Genomic DNA, 21028 nt, shown 5'->3' with positions numbered 1-21028 from the left:
CGATGACGATGAAATTATTTCTGATGATGATGACCGACTTGCTGACAATGGAGCTATTGGTGAGCAAATAAAAGTCTTATTCTCTTGGAATTCGTTGTCATCAAACTCTGAAGATTTACAGGATAAATCATTAATATTATCCATTTGATCAAGAATTCAAAGAGCTTTCTTTGGATCATTTATAATTCCACTTCTCAAAGTCATTTGCAATAAGAAAAGTCTAACAATTACATTTTTTTTTGTCATTAATCTTCAGTGTTTTAAACGTTAAAAACAATCCATAAATTAATAGTTCTTACTCTCTAATTCTAAAGCCTAATTTATATGTTTATGAGCACAAAAGGTTAATATTTAACTTTAAATAGAATTGAACAATCACTTTTAGAGAGGTATTTTGATATGTATATTACAGGCGCACATATGTGCGCCTTTGGCACAAAAGGGTTAAATAATTTTATTTAACCCTTTTGTAACCCTGAAAAGATTTCTATATATATAATAAAAGATTGTTCCATCTACAACGCAAACTCAATTTACCTATTAAACTTACTGACATTGGTACATAACAATTTATAAGTGGATTTTTTATATTTGCATATAACATATTTGTTTATTACTTTATCATTATATTACTTACATATGTTATGCAATAAAGTTGTGCTTACTAAGAATAAGCTTGAAAAGCGTTGATTAATTGCAATCTACTGATTGCAAGAATTAATAAAAAAGATTTGTTTAAATTTGATTAAAGGACTAATAAAATAATTTGTTTTTAAATTAAACATACAACTTTTATAGTTCAGTGGTTAAGTGCACTGTCATCAGTGTAGTTTTCTTGGGTTCAAATCCACCCTTAAGCATTTGATATATATATATATATATATATATATATATATATATATATATATATATATATTTGATAAAAAAACAACTTTGAAACCTGTGTTCATCAGAAACTTGGTTGCTGGTTCAAGATCTTCATCTTGAAATTTATCAAAATCAGATTTTAAATGTTTCCCAATCAAAATGAATTCTTCTCGACTGATTATTGGAATCTTATGCTTTTCTTTTTTTTTAATTTCATTTATCTCTTCTTCCAATTTTAAATAACTTTGTGGAATCAATTTACCCATTAATTTATCTCCATTTTGCTTTCCATTAGATGTCATAGTTTCCGCCAAAATATAGATCTCCTTTTTAAGTGTTCTAATACCTTAATCATATTAAAAAATAAAAAAAATCTGAACTGAATAAAAGTAATTTTTTTGATAAAATTATGATTTAAAAATAAATAAAAACAAGTAAATACCATGGATACCATTTTGTTCTATAGCAATTATGTTAACTATTCCAATCAATCATATTCATATTAAACATTAATAGTATCAAAATTATGTTAAATAATCATAATTATGCCAATATTATTATGTATCAAATTTATAGTAAATATAAAAATTTATTATGAACATGTTAAATATTAATAAGTATCAAAATGTGAAGAGAATTATAAGTCAATACTGCATGAAGTTTTAAATAATTATATTTACTTTGAACAGAAAAAGTTAAATTTATAAAAAATAAACATAAAAAAAAATTAAAAATGCATCTGATAAAAGCAAATATTAGGAATATGTACCTTATAAAGTGTATTAGTAAAGGCTCAAGCAGATAATCAGTTAAGTAAGCGTGTAGAGATAGAAGATTGAGAGAAAAAAATTCAAAGCAGAAGATAGAAAACTTGTAAAGAGCATGCAACAGATAACATGAAAAAAATAATTTTAAAAATGATAAAGTTGATTCAGGTTGTTTGTATTTGAGAATGAACATGGGAAACAGTTTCATCTGTACAAATGCATTAAAATAACCAAAAACAAAATCAATGATTAAAATCAAAACAACATATCTATGGTAAACTGAGTTCAAAAAAGTTAAAATTATTTATAAATTTCCAATCTATTTATGATAACTAAAGAACTTATAATAAATATACTAATAATAATTAATACTAAAAGAACTAAAAATACAAAAAGAATTATTAAACACTGAACTAACATGTATTTTCAACACCATAAAAAAAACTTACCTTTATAATAATTATGAAATTTTGTGTCTGATGAAACAAAACAAATTTTAATTCTACTAGAAAAATCATTATCCTCATTTTTTAAATTTCTAACAGCAGGAATAGTTTCTATGAGTGCTTTGATCTCGGTTTTCATAAGATTGCAAGCTTTATCTAGGTCATTATTATTCAGGAGGTCTAACTTTGTACCAACAACAATAATATAAAAAATTTTTACTCGAGCTACTAAATTCTCAAACCATGGTTGAAGTAGTTGGACACATTCATCTTTTTTAGTTACATCCCAAACTAATAGATATAAAGATGAAGAAGATAGAAAACACTGGTGGGTTGCAAAGTAATCTTCTTGTCCTGCGAAATCCCATACTTGAAAAACAAAAGGTTCCTTTCTCTGAAAAGATATAATGACCTCTTCAATATCAATACCTAAACAACATATTCAAATATATATATATGTATATATATATATATATATACATATATATATATATATATATATTCATATATATATATATATATATATATATATATATATATATATATATATATATATATATATATATATATATATATATATATATATATATATATATATATATATTTATATATGTATATATACATATATATAACAAATTTTTTTTAAATCTAAAGTTGCATAGTGGGCCAGAATTCACTTTTATTAGACAAAAGTAATAACTAATTAAATATTAGGTCTTTATTTACTAAATTTGGCATGAGTACTGATAAGAGGTCTGCGCTTTTTATGAAAGTGATGTTTTTATATATGGTTGCTATTTATACCTAATTTTGCTTACCAACAACCTATTTTTGGTAGTTGCAGATGTTTTATACGTGCTATATATATTATAAATAGTTTGTGCATTAATATTAGGTTTGCTCTTCTCATAAGGGGATATTTATAATTTGGTTGCCATGGTTACCTAGTTTTATGGATACCTAATTTACATTGCAACAACCTATTTTGATAGTTGCAGATTTTTTACGAGTGCTATATTCTTTAAACTTAGCATGAATACCAATACAAGGTCTTACTTTATATAGAAGTCATAATTTTTTAATATAGTTGCTATGAACACGTTAGGGGAGGGGTCATACTTTTTTTTTTAGAATTGCTAACCTGGCTATGGTCTAAAAAGTTGCTCTAGATGCTACATATTGTAAAAAGGCCAAAAACAATTAAAAACAACAGGTGTCTTGTACTTGCTACTTTACCCCAAAGATTTACCCTTTAAAGAAAATTCATCAAGCAATTAATATGATACAAAGGCCATATCCATGGCTAGCGCAAAGAAGTATTTTTTTGGGGGTGTTATAAGCATTTTTTGCTTACTATAAAAAAAAAACAAAAAAAAACATGCACCCCCTTAATTTCGGCCCTGTCAACGATAAGTGGGTGTTATCGATGTTGAATAATAAAATTCACTTGAATAGTAAAATTCTAGATATTATTAGTTCAATGAAACAATATAATGAAACAAAATTTACAAAAAGTCTGATTTACAGCTAACACTAGGTAGTTCTGTTCTTGATGCAGTACACTGTAAAATCATTCCATGTTGCGATTCGTGTCCAAAAAAGGTTGAGCTTGCTGCAGAGATATCTTGGATAGCACGCTCAACTGCCTGAGAGTGACAGGGTATACCAAATATAAAATCAAACTGAGAGTATTGAAGTTTTTCATTCCCAATAGCTGCTAGCAATGGTGGTGGTGTGAGGTTAGCTGTAGTCCAGTCAATCATATCAACGTAAGTCAAAGCATTGGCATTTAGCTTGATATTTGACTTATCAAAAACAGACACAGAAGAACTACACGAATTACTTCTCAAATTAATTATTTTTTCACAACAGAAATGTTGCACAGAATCATCATTGTCACAAACACCAGAAAGAAGAATGTTTTCTGAGTGGGCAAAGTAGTTGTTGTTTTGCAACACAGGCTATAATATTTTCCAATCTTCTGCTCCAAGCTCATGGCACATCTTCAGCAAGTAAAAAAAGTTCTTTGCACCATCAGCGCAAGAAGGATGACTCTTGATATTGAACCATGAAGGAGCGTAAACATTTACTATAAAGTGTACAATTTTATACAGTGATGGGGAACAGACTTCTTTTGACATATACAATCTCAAAATTCTGTTTGCTTTTGTCAACCACTTAGCATGGTTTAAATTTCTTGGCATTGCGTTTTGTAAAGACCTAATTTCATCACTATTTGTATAACCTTGCTGCACTGCTAAGCATGCTCTAAGAAGATATTTTTGATCTGTACTTAGATTGTTCTTAGCCTCATCATTAATCTCAACCACTTTTCCTAACATAGCTTTAAACTTTGAAATTGGTAAATCCTTGGGATCAAAGTCTAGCACACTCATAGTTACACCACTGGAACTACTAGGAACTCTTGTACATCCTCCATCAATAGCAGAAATGTATTTCCGAAATGGTAGTTCATTAGCATGCAATAGGAAAACAAGCCATTGCAGTTGTCTTGCAATGCCTTTCTCTAATTTTTGAATCACATCATTTCATTTGTCTGTATTGGTTACTGTACCATCACAAACAACTGCTTGTAGCATACTAGCTGAATTTGTATTTGCAATTATCGATAATATCTCATTTGCAACGCCAGCTGCTTTAACTGTTTTTGGCATTACATGATTAATGTAGTTATTGTTTGGAAATGATACAATAATATAATGTTCTTCCTTTATGCTTCTACGTATACCAGACTTCTTAACAAAAGTTAAGTCTTTCTTCCCATCAAATCCAATACAAATTAATTCTTGCATCTTGGCAGCATGCTTAGAAACTTGTTTCTACCGCCAAAGAAGTCTCTGACGTCTAAGTTTTGCAGGATCTATTGCAGTTTCTGCTGACAATAGCTTCATATCTTTTAGCATTGCATTCACTACAAGACAAGCATCTCTGTTCTTAATCTTGCATCTGTCCAAAGCTTTGCACAACTCCGGATATAGTTTCATGTTTCTGGGTGCTGCAACACCATCATCAGATTCACCACTGGAAATTTCATGATCAAGAACTTCATCACCCATGTTTAGTTGAAGTTCTACGTCCTCGCCACCATCATCATCAGCATCATCACTCATGTTGTTGTAGATATAATTTATTTTTGTCTCATACTTTATTTTCTGATTGCCCACAAATTTTATACGTTTTAAATTTTAATTTCTTTCTTCTGCAACATAACTGAAGCTTTTATATCTATAGCAATTTTTTGGTTTTTTCAGTTTTTTGGTCCAACCAGAAAGACCATTCTGTTAGAGGTATTTTATGCGACAGCGGACAAATACGTTGCGAATTCTCTTGTATACCTCTGTCAACACATTTACAAGTGCATATATCAAATACAGTTTGTAATGATTTCAAACAGTCTTGGTAGTTGATGGATGTCTTGATGAACTGGGATATTTAGCAAGACCCTTAACTTTATCAATCAATTTCTTTATACGGTTGACTACACTCTTTGTGCCAATTACTGAGATACTCGCAGTGTTGTAGATACTTACAACTACATGTGCTACAGCTGTCACTCTCTTCTGCATACAATCATATTTATTTTGCTTTAAGTAGTAGTCATACAGTCTGTAAACATCACTAAATCTAGGAAGTTGATTATTTTTTATAACTGCAGGCTGGACCAGAACTGAGTGTTTAGTCCAAAGTCTTGTGCTGACAAACGCCATTTATTAATACTCAATACAATAGAAACCAACTTGTCCAATATCAGATGACAATTAGAAAAGATTGATTATAAAACAACTTACTAAAATAAACCCTGTTGTAGCAAGAATCAATAATCACTTTTTATAAACAATCTAAAATATAAAACAGAACATGTTAAACACATATTACCATAATACAGGGTTTGATGAGGGTAAATTTACTATATGCTAGGATTACTTTGGGTTGAGTTAAGGTTATGTATGATTAATTTATGGTTACTGAGACTTATCTAATATCATTTCATGTACCAGCAGATGTAATATAAACTAAACATAGTGAACAATAATAAGAATATGTCTTTTAAAATTGATATGCGTTTTCACATTACTTCCACATTTTCAACTGCAAGTTGCAAGTACTTACTGAGCTTAAAATTTAAAAAATTCTTATGGTCCCTAGAATTTGGACCAATCAGGGTTAGGGTTAGGGTTAGGATTTTTATGCTTTAAGCTTTTTATAAACTTTTTATACTATAGCCAAAAAAAAAAAAAAGTATGACCCAACCTAATACACATACTGTTTAACAACAAGGTACTTTCCTTAGTTACAGTCAGGTAAATAGATTTTTGAATATATTTTTATTAGATTTTCAACCGTTTTATTTTAAACAACTATTAAATATTTAGGTAATTAATTTTAGGTAAAGATTCAGGTCTTTAATAATAAAAACAAAAAATATTGCAATAAAACATTGACAATTTGAAACACATTAACTATTTATAAAGTATACGAACATGCATAAAAGTCAACAGTCGGAGCCTGAAGCAAATCACTAACTCTTTCTGGGAGTTGAGATTTTGAATTTTGAAATTTTGATCTCCTCATGCTGCTGTTTATTGGGTCTGATGAGCACAAAAGTCAGCATAATACATCGTAGTTAGTTTTCAAACCACTGCATTTGAGTGTGTAGTTTTCAGGGAAACATTTGAAATCCTTGTTTTGTGCTTCCTGTGCCTCTTCAGAGAGCATGCCATTAAGCAAGACCATTTTCCTCACAACCTCATGTCCATGTAATAGTATCTTGTGCAAACTTTGTGGCATGTAAAACCAATGAGCCACCGAAAAGAGGCAATCAATCATGTAATTACAAAAACTAACTTAGCAACAGTCTAGAAATAATATTAACAAATAAACTTACCTCAAGACAGTACTTTTGAAATGCATCTGCATTAATTGGCAGAGCTGATAGCATGCGGCCAAGATGACATGCAACTTATTCAGCAGTAGTACATCCAGCTTTAAAATTTCAGTCACAATATTTTCAGATTGGAAAAAATAACGAGATGTATTTCCATCATTGGATATCCCAGAACCACCAGATCTGGGCACATCAATAATTATTCCAAGGCGATTTTAAAGGCATCTTGGATTCTTTTTCTGTTCTTCATCTAAGATTCTTCATCTATTGATATATCTGTTGTTTCTTTAACAAACTTAAATTGCAGTGGACAATAGTTCAATGTTGAAGTTGGCTTATGGTTGCACCAAATTATTTGTTTACAGCCATCAACAACACAAGATAGTTCAAGTCGAACAAGGCATGTTAGAAATAAACTTTGTTCACTTTCAAGGTGTCTTTTATCATCAGTTGTAGTCTGCTTGTATATAGACTGCCCAGTACTACCATCAAATCAAATTATGTGTCACTATGTAAGCCGTTTAAGAGAGGATAAATCGAATGAATTAATTACTTCTTCTTGCAACAGGCACAAACGAATAGCTGTATGATCTAAAAAGGCTTGAAGACTTACTTCAGCTGATTAGTCTGACACTACGATTTCAGTTTCTAGTGGCATACAGTTTTTTTTTTTCATCTTTTAGAATCATGGCTTCATTTCTTAGTGCTTGGTAGCCCGGCTTAGTTAACCCACAATCCAGTAAAATAGCTAAAGCTTTTGTAGAAGAATATGGTATTGCCACAGAGCAAGACCCATCTAACTCAGCTTTGAGCATTTGACCTTGAAGTTGTGCACCTTTAGGCCTGCGTTCTTGCTTAAAAAGATGAATAGCAGATAAGATTAGCTCTTCTGATGTTCTTGACTCTGCTAGTTCCAGACTTTTTTGATGCTTGTTTTTTGTGCTGGCATTTTCAAATTATACTTTTGGCCTTCCAATGGAACAGGAAATAACTGGGAGCAGTGGTAGTAATGGTAGCGCTTCTTAGTCTACAGCATTATAATTGTCATTTAACCAATCCATGAACTTTCTTTTTTTATATCCTTTGATGAATTCATTTAATTTATCACTGCTAATGCAAGACATATCGACTTTTAGTTTGCAACATAAATAGCTTAAAAGTTGTTCATGAGCTTTAGAGTTAAAAATGCTTTTATTATTTTCACATAAAAATATGCAAATATCCAATTTTGTGATCACCGTGTCTGAAAATATTAACAATAAAATAAAAAATAGCTCGGCTTTTTTTTTAAATTTGACACATTTAAATAATGAAATAAAACTTTTATGTTATGCCATTTCTATTATTCATTTATTACACCTTAAAACGACATTAGCATTCATAACTGTGGCTAAGTATTACCTTTTAAATGTTAAATTGTAATAAAATAGCGATCAATACTGTTGTTACGCAAAAATAATTAAATAAAACTGTGTAACAATGTAAACATAATTATTAAAAAATTGTCAGCTTTTCAACAAATTATTATGAAGCCATTCTGGAAAAATGATTAAGAATTATTCAACAGCAAATGTAATAAAATAACTTCAGAACTTTATTTAGATATATATAAAGAACATTGTATATGATTTTTAGACAGATTAGATCATGTCAAAATTTTGACTTTGGTCCACAGCTGGCCCACTGTGAGTTGGTGCAGATATGTAAATAACTGGTTTTATAACTTCTTTTTTTTTAACCTTTTTTCAATTTTTGACCACTCTAGGCCAACTAGATATTTTGCATACAAGATAATATTTTTGTTTTTGTGGAGTGTAAAAATGTGTTGGACTTTATCTCTTATAATTATAAATATTTCTTGGTTAAAAATTTGTACCTTGTTTTTAATTTAATTAGATATGTACTTTTAATTAAATTAGCTATTACTTTTGTATATATTCTTGCTGACAGAGTGCTGATTCTTATCGTTTACTGCTTTTATTTGATAACTATTGTATTTTTAATGTAAAATATTATGATTTTATTTTTAGGTTATATATTTGTTAATTTACTTTCTCCTTCTTCTACCTGCTCTTTATTCCCAATAGCCTCTTATTTTTCTGAATACTCACTTTCCCCCAAAAATCAAATAAATGACCAAGCGCTGATGCTCTATTTAAACTAATTTCACGCTAAACTTCTATAAACAGATTATTAATTATAAATCAATATAAATTTTATGAAAATGCCAAAAAGTTATATGTGTAATAAGAAATGTGTGAAAATGCTAATAATTTAAATGTGCTTTGAATTTTGAAAATTGCTTTTGTTAGATTTTAATTACTAGAAAATAATTTCAAGTAACTAAAAAAGTATGAACTATCAAAAACCCTTTTTATAATCAAACTTGAACACTTTGAGTGCTTACATGATCTAAAAGGTCCAAGAAAATATTAATTGGGTCTTCAATTGGACCTTCACTAAATCAATTGAGAAAGTGTTTTGCTTACACTTGTGCTTGTGGGAATCTGCATGGCGCAAGTTTTATTTTCCTTAACTTGAGAAGTTAAATGCTTCACATAAATTTTTTTTTCTTTTGGTTATGTGCTTATGTGTTATTCACTTATGTTTTGCTCTAAAGGGCCACTTGAAGTGCTATTTAGTTACTTTACTCTAAACCTATATAGTGTGAAGTATTACAATAAATATGGATTTGACTAAATTTTTTTTTTTTGAACTTTAAAATAAGCTAACTGTTAGATAAATTTATTAAAAACGCAATAAATTTATTTTTAATATTTGTAAATGTAAATTTAAAAATGTCGTAACCTAACACTTAATTTGCAACATAATTATTTATAATCTTTTGCCTTAACTACAATTTGAAGGAATTATTTTTTAAAATAGATTATAAAATTAATTTCTAATTATTATTAATACTATTAAATCGAAGACAAATTTATAAATAGTAGCCAATATTTACAATAATCTTCCATTAATTTTAATTAGTTAGGTAGTTTAGCTTTGTCATATAAATTCAATTAATTCAATTAATTTCCTATTTAACTTATGCCAATAATAAATCTTTGTTTAATTTCAAACAGTATAAATATAAACATTTGATAAGTGTATTTGAACATTTAGCCAATGTTATAAAAAAAGAGTACATACAAATTTAGATCTAAAAATAAAATAATATCTGCATTTATAATTAGTTTTTGAAAAACATTATAAAAATACTTTTAAATTTTCTAAATTATGTTTTTTACACAGATAACATCTCAAGCGAATGGATTTAATGGTAGCGTTTAAAAAGATGCTTCTGCATTACTATTGCACTATTAAACCACTGTTGAAAATGTTTGCTTGGACTAAAAACACTGCTGTTTCTATAGCCATGACAAAAAAATACAAATGCATTCAAACACATACCTTGTGTTGATATATCTAGATTAAATTTATTGTCGCCTTTAAGCCTTTTAAGTAGAGTTGTCTTTCCTTGCTGCTGACGACCAATAATCATTAGCTTCATCTTATAATAAGGTTTTGAGTATCTTAATTTTCCTATCAAAAGATTCAAAATTTCTTTTGATGTTTTGTTTTCAGAAGGAGGATCTGTAATCTAGGAAAAAAAAATTATTTTCTTATAACAGAGATCAAATTTAGGTTTAATAAAATAATTTCATAATTAAAATATTTTTGCAAACTGATAATGGGAAGTGATCCCCATACCCTATTTCAGAACCCTAAATTAACCAAAACTTGTCTAAAAATGCAATCGAATTTAGATTTAAAAAGCGAATTTAGATTTACCCCTATCGATTATTTCCAAAAAATCTTTTTTTGAGTGCATATTAAGTGTTCATTATTGAAAAGTATTTTACTTGCAATAATTTATTGCAAACTTTTTCTAAGTAAACTATTACTCAGAAGCTAACTTTTAATAAATTGAATAAATTGGTTGGTCATTGAAGGTGGGGTGGCATGGGGTGAATTTAGATCATCTAAGATTTTTTTTTATATCAATTATTTGGTCTTAAGTACTTATTACAGAATTTATTAAATTTGTATTTATTATAGTTAAAAAGTATAAAGACATTACTTAAGAAAATGGCTGCTTAAGACTAATAATATGATGATAAAGCAACACCCTCAATTACGAATGTTTGGCTTGTTAAAATTTCGCTTTTCTTTTCAACAACACATTGGCCAAGCCAGTTGTTGCCAACAACGAGTTTACCCTACTTCAGATTTTTTATGAACAGGTAGTCAAAACACCAACTTTTCAAGATTTCAAGATTCTGTAACACATTGGCAATATGATTTTTCTGGCTCAAGGCTAATATTGCAACTAAAGCAAAGCCTTATGTAGTAGTTAAATTGGAGAATATTCACAAGCATGCTGCTCCATGAATACTCTGCATATACAGTATCTAAACACATAAATAGAAAATCTGCTACAAAACATAATTATGAACAAAAATTTGCCACTAAGATAATTACATTTGTTGATGTTACCAATGATGAAAAGGATTGTCACACCAAGATAAATGAAGATAACAAGTTGGTGATAGACCAGAAAGGTTTCTGAAAGACCTTATTGACATCAGAAGACTTAATATATAAGCAAGCAGTTGTTAAATACAGAAAATAACAGTTATTTACAAATTCCTTGGTGATATATATTTAATTTTTTTTTACTGAACCTCACTAAGTAGAGGATGTGCAATATCAAATTCAAAGGGTGTGTAATATCAAACTCAAAGAACAAATTTTTGGCCACCTTTTGGCCACATTTTCTTTACACCACTTTTATCTTTTGAGCTGATTCATAATTGACAGGTTTTCTAATTCAGTCTAATACTTTATATCTTTTTCTTAAACATTTGTTTAACAAGTTCACTGCTCACATTTTGATTAGGAATGGACCAGTTGAATATTTGAGCCAAATTATCTTTGCTAAGCCAAGGATTTGTTTTATTAGTTTATATTATGCTACTTCTGTTCAAATCACTAAACTTTGACGGTCTTCTAGAACAAAGCATGTTAATATCACCTCTCAAATCCCAGGCATTCACTGTTTTTTGTACACAAAATTCTAAAACACCTGCAAGTTGGAGTATTTTAACTTTGCTATGTTTTCTTGATTTGACAAGTCTATAATTTTTTCATTTGATCTCTTTTACACCGATTTTCATTTGATTTGTACTCGTAATATTTGACAATTTATAATTATCGAAATACTGTTTTGTGAAATTAAAACTTTTTTCAGTTACATCATTAAATAAATTTGTTTAATTCACATCATTAAATGATTTTGTTTTCAATAAAACTATTTCAACTTACAAAAAAAACATTAAAAAAATTCAATAAAGCTATCTCACAAAAAAGCATTAAAAAAAACCTATTAATTATACACTTAAGCACCAACCTCAGATTACTTTAATTAAAAGCAAAAATTACAAACCAAAAATCATATGGTATAACCATCGATTCAGTAAGAATGTGGAAACATAAATAGAAAGTCCCTTACTAGCATTAAATGATTTTAACTTTTCAGTAAACTATAAACTTCATAAAATATTTAACAGAAATTCCATCAAAGTAAGTTATAGCTCAGCCCTCAGAACTGGGAGAAATGAGGACGGCAATATTTTGCCAACATTATTCTTTAAAAGGTTGACATCAGGTCAGCAAAAAAAACTTAAAATAAAGGCTCTACCATAAAAGAAATAAGGTTAGCAATTTTTTGTCAACCTAAAATACTTTTAGGTCGGCATTGCCAAATGCCGACTCTGAGGGCTCTATAACTCTGAGGGCTGTATAACTGTATGCAAAATATAAAAACCATAAATAGTTTACATAACCACAGATTCACATAAGATTTTATACACTGATACAACTCAGAATATAAAAACAAAACATCACATAAACGGCACACAAAACCGCACACAAAACTTCTTGTCCATTAAATAATCAATGTTTGGTAAGTAATACTCCAAACAACCTCAATCATTTACCTTCTCTACTTGACTGATCCTAGTCAGTGCTCAGATTTTTAACATTAACTCCTATGTGCTTCTGATAATGGTTTTATCTCTCTAAAACTATTATCTCATTCTTCTTTATCATCAGAATCCCCCTTATCATTGCACCTCTTACAACTACCTTAAAGCTGACTGGGACTCTTTTCGTGATTTTCTTTGTGTTGGCCCTTGGGTAGAAATCTTTCGTCTTCCTGCTGACTAATGCACTCCTTAAATAACTTCGTGAATTCAGGCCGGCATGGAATCTTTTAATCTCTCTCGACATTTCCAGGTCAAGCCTCACTCTTCTCCATGGCTTTCCTAACACTGTGCTGTGGCAATATTCAATTGAAACCATTACTTCCATATCTATTAGCTAAACAATACTTCAGAAAACAGACGTCTGTTTAATAATGCAAGAAACCATTGTATAAAGATTTTGTCTGACACCAAAGCCTGCTATTCTCAGGTTATGAAATCTCATATTTCATCACAAAAAATAGGTTCTCATGACTACTGGAGAATCTTTAACAGTATCAATAATAAAGGCAAATCTATTATTTCAACTCTCTTGTATGGTTCAGACTTTGTTACCTCACTTAAAGACAAAGCCAAACTGAGCTAAGAACTTTTCATCAATATCATCTCTTGATTCCACTAGTTGCGTTCTACCTGATAGAGCCGTCAAACAGGTTGATAATTGCTTGACATTTGAATCACTCCAGCTTTGGTATCTAAAGTGATATCCTGCTTAGACTTTTCTACAGCTTATGATTCAGACAACATACCTGTTATGTTCTTGCAGGAGTGTTCTCCGGAACTATTGTCTATACTTTCAAAACTTTTTAACAAGTACTTATCAGAGTCTTGTTTTCCAGCCTGCTGGAAAGCGGCATCTGTTATCCCTATTTACAAAAATTCTGGAGAGCCATCTGACTTGTCTAACTACTGCTCCATTAGTCTTCTCCCTATCATAAGCAAGGCTTTTAAATCTTTAATTAAAAAACACATAATCTCTCATCTTGAATCTAATAACATTTCTAATCATCAATACGGCTTTCGATCTTCTCGTTCTAAAGCTAATTTGCTAACAGTAATAACCAATAGGTTTTATTGTACATTAGATAGAAGTGGAGAGATTAAGGCTATAGCTCTTGACATTTCTAAAGCTTTTGATAATGTTAAAAGTTGTCCTCGATAGACAACACTCTTCTCCATATCCTGTAACCTTAGGGGTTCCTCTAGTCTCAATCTTATTTTTTTTGGTCTCAATAACTACTAGTTATTGAGACTAACAACAGCTAAATAACTTTCAGTTGCCTTTCCTGACAACCAACCAAAAATAGGTCTTAACATAACTGTATATAATACTACATAATAATATAAATCTACATGTAATGGTCCAAATAAAATAAAACTTATAATTTATACACAAACACGCACACACAAGTATATATATGCATAACTTGATATAAAATATCAAAAATAAAAGCAGAAACATTTTATTTTAAAATTTACCGTTAAGCCATTCAAATCTAATTGAGTAAGTTTCGATAACTTTCCCATGCTTACTGGTAATGAATGAATGTCAACATTTTCACTAATATCAAGAATTTCTAAACATTTCAGGTTACAAATACTTTCAGGAACACAATCCAATCTGTTAGATGCTAAATATAAGTATTTCACTAAGAGTCCTTCAACATTGGATGGAAAACTTTCTAATAAATTACTTTTAAGAGTTATTGTTATAAGAGATGGTGACCATTCTTTAACATTAGGGAGGTGTCTTAATTTATTTTGTGAAAGATTTATATTGCGAAGTTTTGGAAGCCTAAACAATTCTTCAGGTACCTCTTGTAATTTATTTGAACTAAGATTTAACTTTTCTACAGCTCCAAAACAATTCAAAATATCAGTTGATGGTATACTTTTAATTTCATTGTAAGAAAGAATAACATCTTTAAAGCTTGATAAATTTTGTAACCAATCTTCATGAAGACTATCTAACTTCAATCCTCTCCAATCAGCTTTAAGATTTTTCTTATCAGAAAATATGTTTAACAACATATATTTGACACCTTCGTAATTTTTCACAGTAGGATTACATCCAATACTTATTGGAAAAGCAAAATACTCTTTGATGTTCATTATAAACAATCTTAAAGAAAGAAAATACATGAATGTTTTTCAAAATCAAAAAATCAAAATTGATTAACAAATTTATTAATACTATTATTATTATAAATAATATGCAACTAAAACCTAAATTCTTTAGTTGTATATATGTGACTAAAAATACTGGGGTTAATTTTTTACACAATTGTATTCAAACTGTGAGAGCAGACTGAGGTTAATTTTTTCTTGCATGGAAAAATTTTTTATGACGGTTGAAGTGTATTTTGGGTAATTGTCCTACTAAAACATTCATTCTTGAGGCATTGTGTCTTAAGCATGAGGCAGTATAATATCCTTATTGATACCTTTGTGCATGTTTTGTTATTTCAATTAGGTGGACCAACACAATCTTTACTAAGGCAAATCCTAACCATTTACCTAACATTTATGCCTACATGCTTTACTATTGGAATCTATTTAGATTCATTACTATGGCTTTTTGGATGACAAATATATCTAATACTATCAGAATTAAATAACAAAAACTCTGATTCATTACTAAAAAGTTTAGTAATTGTTCTTTTGTCCTATTTAATCATTCATCAGCGAACTTCACGATTTTCTAATCTTTATAGATATAAAAGGTTTCTTTATCAGACCTCTTCAAAATAGATTTGCAGATCTTAAACAGCAATTGGTGGGTAGACACAACATTATAAAATTCTTTCATTCTAGAATTTAACAAGACAGCATTTTTACATGGATAATTTTTTTATAAATAAAATAATTATTTGAATAAAATTAAAATTTAAGATTAGATTGCTTAGATTTAGTAAAATTGTTTCAATAAACATGTAAACACCCATTAAACATAAAAAACAAGGTTTAGACATAACCTTTAGTTTTGGTAGATTATTCATTCAGAATGAAATCTAGATCAACATTTAGAACAAACCATTAAACATCGAGATTCAAACATATTTTTGATGTCTACTAAACACAGAAAAAGCATTTAGATTTTTTAAACGTATATAAAGGGTCTAAATTTAGTATAACATATGTTTAATATTCAAACGTATGTTTTGAAATGCTCCTATTACTTTTTTATTACAAATAATTGGCCGTTTTATTTAATAGTCTTACTTAGCGACTTAACATGTTAAACTTCGAAATAGTATTTTATAGTCTATTCTAGTAGGTACCACAAGATTACTTGCAATACAATAATAAATAGCAAATAAATAAGTTTTTTAAAATTAGAAAAATTCAAATATTTTTAAAATTCCAAATATTCAGAATAGTAACTAAAAAATCAACTTTTTACCTACAAACTTTATGTAAAATTTAGCATACGCTTCAAACAATTGACGATTTAAACAAATATTGAAAACGTTTACCCGACACTTAAACATATATCTAAAGCATTTTAAATGTATGCTACAATACTTTTAAAGTATACATATATTAAAAGTCTATTAAATGTTTACAAAATTAAAATATATAAGCCAATATTGTAAATGTTTAATCAACATTAATAAAACATATAAACTAATATAATTGTATTGTATGCTTTAAATATCTCAATGTTATTAAGGTCATTAATTAATGAAATTAATAAAAAAATAATGTTATTTCTTCTGAAATTGTTCAAAAAGCAAAATTTTTCTTCACAAGAACCTACTTTATTCCTAGTTGGCATATAAAAAACGTTTTTGATTTCCTAATAAATTGTTTTTAAACATTTTTTATTTTTTTAATTTGCTTCTTTTATTTGATAAATATTCAATCCAATATATATAATTTGCTTCTTTTAATTTGATAAACATTCAATCCAATATATAAAATTTGCTTCTTTTATTTGATAAATATTCAATCTAATAAATAAAATTTAAAAGTATAAAAAGTATTATGGTATAAATTTCAGATAATTTGAAAAACTCAGAAATTTCTAATATTTTGAAAATTGTTATTTACTTGGATTTTAATACTTTTTTATTTTAACTTTTACTTTATTTTTTAGTATGTTTATTTATAGTATGTTTACATTTAGTATGTCTTTATTTTGCTTATTTGTACTATATTAGGTTCTGACAACAAGATCTTGTGATCTTCTTTCAGATCCTAGCTTATGTTTCATTGTTAGCAATTTTTGTATGTGCGCATCTATACATTTGTACCAAGGCGTTTTGCTCAAACTCATTTTCATATAAATGGTCAATTTATAAATCGAGGTGCAGGTTCAATAATCAATAAAATATGAAACATCCTAGTCCCTAGTCTCCTAGTATGCATTTATCAAACATTTACTAAACGTTTAGAATAATGGCTTAAGTTGGTCAAAATTTAAAACATTTAACCAATATTTTAATTCAAAACATTTAATCAACATTTAATCAACATATATTAAAAAGCTTGAAATGCTGATCCAAATCAACTGTCAAATTTTGGTCGCTAAACCTTTTATCCATTTTTTGACCAATTTTGACTAAATATTGACCTATTCTAGTGGTCTGTGTGTTCATTGGGGTTTTATAATTATAAATTTTTATCATCTCATCACTCAAAATCATATCAGATAAAAATAAATTGATCTAATAGATGATTTTAACTTTTTTTTTTGTGCTTCATTGATTGTGTTAAAAAATTTTTATTTCAAACATATTATAAATAAAAAAATTTTTATTACTTTATATAAATATTTTAAACAAACAAAATGTTGCAAACAGAAGAATCTACAAATATTGTACTAAATTTTTTTTACCTAAAAACTATTACAATTAGTACATATAGAAATACATTAAACATAAAAGGTTTCTTATTGCCTCATGCTAACTGCATACCTCACAATGCATTATCAGAAACACTATTTTAATATGATATTGAGTTTGTAGAGAATAGTAGTGTAAAAAAATAATGCCACCCACAAATTTCTGTTTTGACAGATTTGTTTAGATATAAAAGCTGTGAATGTACGTAAGGGTATTTATAATAATAACTTTAAAATAACAGGTCTTACAGTAGTCTACAGGTCTGAAAAAAATGAAGCGATAAGTGTAAATTTCAACTTTTAAAGTATATTTTTATTTACCAGTGTATATAGTTGTATTGAACCTAACAACTTCTCATTGAAAAAAAAATGAGCTAAAGTTGTATATTCTCTTTTACCTCTCCACTCTGGACACTTAACCTCCTTAATCTAAACATGGATGCTGCCATAATTTATTTTCCTCTGACTGTACTTTTAACCCTTTTGTTAATAAATAGTCAACATTAAAAAAATTAAAAGTAAATGATGAAGTTATATTTTGTAATGAAATGCTGTGAAAATTAAATAACTTGTTAACCAGGTCAGCTAGCTCAGTGCTTTCAGAAGCAAAGAACTAGCTGGAAAAAAAAAATGCAAAATTTTTTTTTTTTTTTAAAAAAGATAAAAGAATAAAGACAGTTCTAGTTAGGAACTATCAAACTCCTCTGTAAGTTCAAACTCCACTAGTAATTTTAAAATACTTTTCTTCTATTTATTAGATAAATCTAAAGTCAGCACTACTATACGAGAAGCTAATTACCAGGTACTTACACCAAAAAAGCTATTCCGTAACCAACTCATATAATGTGGTAGTGGTGTAGTGGTAGATCGCTTGCTTCATAAACGACAGCTTCCAGTACTATTATGTCCCTGGTTGTACCGTACTCAACTTGTTACTCTTTGCAGTGGCCTGGTTCATCAAAGTTCGTGTTTTGGAGTTTAGAGTTGAGAGAAGGTTTTAACCACAATTAAGCAGACTTATTCTCTGTTGTAGGCTTCTTGTCCTTGGGTAGGTGAATTAAAATTTTAAATTTAAAAAAAAGATTTAAGCACATGATTTTTTCTTAAAATTTAAAACAGAATTTTAAAGTTTTTTTTGAATAAGAATAGTTTTTATTATATTTAAGTTATAATTTATTATAAAGTTTTTTTGATTGCTTGTACCATTGGTCGTCAAACAGCAAAGTGTTCTGGTCTTGGTAGCTGTCCTGATAACTGCATTATGTTCGCAGTTAAAAAACCATGGATAGATGGAGGATGCAGGATAGGATACTCACTGACCCATTTATAAGATAGGCCATATATTATTAATACTTATATAAAATAACAAATAGAAATGAAAACCGAAAATAACTAATATAATTAGAAATAAAAAATAGTTTTTTTTTATTTTTTTATTAAGAAGTGTTGAAAACAATTGCTAAAATGTTTAATAAAAAATAAAAAAGTCAAAAAAAATAAAATTTCTTGAGGATAAAACACAACAAGAAATGAAATTTCATAATTAATATAATTACTAGATAAATTATTAATATCATCAATGATATTTTATATATATATTTTTTTATTTTAAATATTTTGTATTAATTATTAATAAGCCATTAAAATTTTTAAAAAATAGCAATAAAAAGTTTTTTAATCTTTTAATTATTATAATATTGATGTCTTGGGTTATGTAAAGGATTAGAATTAGAGGTGTTCAGTGAATTTTGATGGGTTGTTTATAGCAAACAATACCAGTTATAGTGGCAATGTGCACAATAATTAAAAATTTATATCTTGCTTCTTAAAAAATAGATACTGAATGTATATTTTATTTTTGTCTGGTGATATTTTTATTTGCAGCAGAGATACAGTGAACATTATTATTATGTACGAAATGAAAAAAACAGTATTATTATTATTATTATGTAAAACAAATAATATGCTATACATACAAGCATTTTTTTATGTCCCATGTCCACCGGGAAGTATAATTTTTAAGAAATGAATAACCTTTGATCATTAAATTGTGCACCTAATATTTAACAACATAATATCTAATATAAAATAATATATAATACCGTAAGAATGTTTCCATATATAATTTTTTTTTTTTTTTCAATAATAAAGCATATTAAGAAATGCTATTCAAGAATAGTATTTTATTGAATACAAAATTATTAATATATTCTTTTACATTATGTTTTGGTGAGACTGTAACAGTTAATAAAGCTAATAAAAATGGAAATTCAATAAATAACTCATTTAACAATTTAGTTAAACAATGAATGAACAATATTTACATACATTCTCAGGGCTCAAACTTAGTTTATCGCAATGGCGATACCCTTTTCACACCTTTGCAATTAGTTTTTTCTTAAAAAAAAGTATTTTTGGGATTTGTTTTTTTTTTTTTTCTAATTTATCTACTTTTTTTTTTACTATTCTTTAAAGAAATATTTTTGTTTAAACTATCATAAATTATAAATTAGGAGTCATAATGCATGTTAAATTTATCTTTTGAATATGATCCACCACTTGCACTGAGATTTTCATTTAACATTATTTGAATTTAAATTACTTTAAATTTCTAGGAGAAGCCAATAATATTTTTTTAAAGTTATATTTAGTTATATCTTAATTATCTTATCAACTAACTTAATAAATAAAAAGTAAATTTGCCTATAAACTAAATCAAAACAACCATTTTTGTAATTAAAGTTAAGTTACTCAACTGATTAATTTACTTAATATACTCAAAGACTCACAAAAGTAAGCCATACAAATGTTTCTATTTATATCTTACATATTGTTAACACATAATAAGCCTTTACCTAAAAATTATTTTAACAAGTAATCTCAAATAGAATATGAAAAACACGATACCATTTCAAAAATATTTTTATTCTATTTAAAGCGTTATCAAGATTAAACATTTTCTATAAATACGCAAGTTGTTTTTAAGGAATTTTTAAAAAAAAAAGAAATTTATTTAAAATTTGAGAATTCTAGTCTTCTAAAATTCTTTAATTTAAATAACTTTCCAATTAAAATTTGTAATTAAAAAAAAAAAAATCAGAAAAATTTGAAAAAATTTTAAAACTCAATAATTATATAATAAATTGCAGAGA

At 27.8% G+C, this 21028-nt stretch overlaps 1 protein-coding gene across 1 annotated transcript in view; it reads right to left on the bottom strand.

The window, feature by feature from the left end:
• LOC136083640 (leucine-rich repeat serine/threonine-protein kinase 2-like) overlaps positions 1 to 21028 on the bottom strand; it is a 106560-nt gene that overhangs the window by 41113 nt on the left and 44419 nt on the right. The window contains exons 4-7 of the mRNA XM_065803118.1: positions 14510 to 15152; positions 10398 to 10587; positions 2084 to 2509; positions 941 to 1213 (exon numbers count right to left, since the gene is read on the bottom strand). Coding sequence (XP_065659190.1) covers positions 941 to 1213; positions 2084 to 2509; positions 10398 to 10587; positions 14510 to 15152 — 1532 coding nt within the window. The remainder of the gene's footprint in view (positions 1 to 940; positions 1214 to 2083; positions 2510 to 10397; positions 10588 to 14509; positions 15153 to 21028) is intronic.

This window comes from Hydra vulgaris, chromosome 08, assembly GCF_038396675.1.
Source record: "Hydra vulgaris chromosome 08, alternate assembly HydraT2T_AEP".
In the NCBI taxonomy this organism is placed as follows: Eukaryota; Metazoa; Cnidaria; class Hydrozoa; order Anthoathecata; family Hydridae; genus Hydra; species Hydra vulgaris.
Note: the sequence above shows the minus strand (reverse complement) of the source record. Positions and strands in the feature narration are given on the sequence as shown.